This window comes from Trichechus manatus, unplaced genomic scaffold (assembly GCF_000243295.1).
Source record: "Trichechus manatus latirostris isolate Lorelei unplaced genomic scaffold, TriManLat1.0 scaffold00042, whole genome shotgun sequence".
Lineage (NCBI taxonomy): Eukaryota > Metazoa > Chordata > Mammalia > Sirenia > Trichechidae > Trichechus > Trichechus manatus.
Window position 1 is genome coordinate 3,860,544 of NW_004443978.1, and position 2,026 is coordinate 3,862,569.

Below are 2,026 nucleotides of genomic sequence, written 5' to 3' on the forward strand. Positions count from 1 at the left end.
GCCCGCGGCGCGCCTGGGCAGCATGCTCCGGGTGCTGTTCCTCGGCGTGCTGGCTCCCGCCAGCCTGGGGTTCCCGGCGCTCTCCGGGCCGCAACCCAGCGGTAGCCAGTGCGTCGAACACGACTGCTTCGCGCTCTTCCGGGGCCCTGCGACTTTCCTCGCCGCCAGCCAGACCTGCGAGCGCCTGCAGGGCCACCTGATGACCGTGCGCTCCTCGGTGGCGGCCGATGTTATCTCCCTGCTGCTGAGCGGCGACGGCGGCGACGGCGGCGACGGCGGCGACAGCCCGCGCCTCTGGATCGGCCTGAAGCTGCCACCCGGCTGCCACGACCCCGAACACCTCGGGCCCTTGCGCGGCTTCCAGTGGGTTACGAGCGACAACCGCACCAGTTACAGCAGGTGGGCCCGGCCAGATCGCGACGGGACTCCCCTCTGCGGCCCGCTGTGCGTTGCTGTCTCTGCAGCCGGGGCCCCTGCGCCGGGAGAGCCGGCCTGGGAAGAGCAGTCGTGCACTGCTGAGGCCGAGGGCTTCCTCTGCGAGTTCCACTTCGCAGCCTCTTGCAGGCCCCTGGCCATGGAGCTTGGTGCCGCGGCGACCGCCGGTGTCTCGGACACCTATAGCACCCCGTTCGGGGCCCGCGGCGCGGACTTCCAGGCACTGCCGGTGGGCAGCTTCGCCTCGGTGGCGACTCTCGGCGTGGAGCTGGTGTGCGCAGTGCCTCAGCATGGAGCGGCCGAGGCGCGCTGGGGCAGGGCGGCACCGGGCGCCTGGGACTGCCGCGTGGAGAACGGTGGCTGCGAGCACTCGTGCAACGGGAGCGCTGGGCCGCCCCGGTGCCTCTGCCCTGCCGACACCGCCCTGCAGGCTGACGGGCGTTCCTGCGCTGCGCACAGTGCGCACTCGTGCTATGGCCGCTGCGACCACTTCTGTGTCCCAAACCCAGACGTGCCCGGCGCCTACACGTGTATGTGCGAGACAGGCTATCAGCTGGCGGCCGACCAGCACCGGTGCGAGGACGTGGACGACTGTAAGCTGGAGCTCAACCCTTGCCCGCAGCTCTGTGTTAACACGCCGGGCGGCTTCACTTGCCACTGCTTCCCCCACTACGAGCTGGTGGAGGGTGAGTGTGTGGAGCCAGTGGACCCGTGCTTCGGTGTGAACTGCGAGTACCAGTGCCAGCCCGTGGGCCACACTGACTACCGCTGTGTCTGCGCCGAGGGCTTCGCTCCCAGTCCCCTTGACCCGCACAGGTGCCAGATGTTCTGCAACCAGACCGCGTGCCCGGCTGACTGCGATCCCAACAACCTGGACAGCTGTCACTGCCCCGATGGCTACATCCTGGACGACGGCTCCATGTGCACAGACATTGACGAGTGCCATAACGGCGACTGCCCAGGTGAGTGCCGCAACCTCCCTGGCAGCTTCGAGTGCATCTGCGGGCCCGACTCGGCCCTCGCCGGCCTGGTTGGCACCGACTGTGACCCTGTCACGGTGAACGACAGCGAGGACAGCGGCTCTGGAGAGCCCCCGGCCAGCTCGGGGCCCAGCACCACCTCGGGGCCCCCACCCTCGGGGCCCTTGCATTCGGGCGTTCTTACCGGTATCTCAATCGCTAGCCTCTCCCTGATAGTTGCGCTTTTGGCTCTCCTCTGCCACCTGCGCAAGAAGCAAAGTGCCACGCGGGCGGAGCTAGAGTACAAGTGTGCGGCCCCCGCCAAGGAGGTGATGCTGCAGCACGTGCACACGGAACCGACACCTCAAAAACTCTGAGGGCCTGGCTGCCCTCCCGGGGCCGGGGTGTTGGTGTGGCCTTTTTCCTCCCTGCTGTGCTTCAGCCCCGCTGCCTCCGCACCAGCCTTGCTCCCTGGTTAAACCAAAGCACCCTAGCTGGACAGAACTGGAGAAGAGCCCCGCCTCCCAAGCTTCTTTTCTTGAGTCCAGGCAGGACTGGGGAGTGGAAGGACCAGTCCCACCTTCCTCCACGATGTCTCCGGACAACCGGACAGAGAGGACAATTTACTATTA

The 2,026-nt window shown here is 67.5% G+C and overlaps 1 protein-coding gene across 1 annotated transcript; it reads left to right on the forward strand.

The window, feature by feature from the left end:
- Positions 1–22: 22 nt before the first annotated feature.
- Positions 23–1,771, forward strand: THBD (thrombomodulin). Its single transcript, XM_004376419.1, has one exon. The coding sequence runs from the start codon at positions 23–25 to the stop codon at positions 1,769–1,771; it is 1,749 nt and encodes a 582-aa protein (XP_004376476.1).
- The last annotated feature ends 255 nt before the right edge of the window (positions 1,772–2,026 follow it).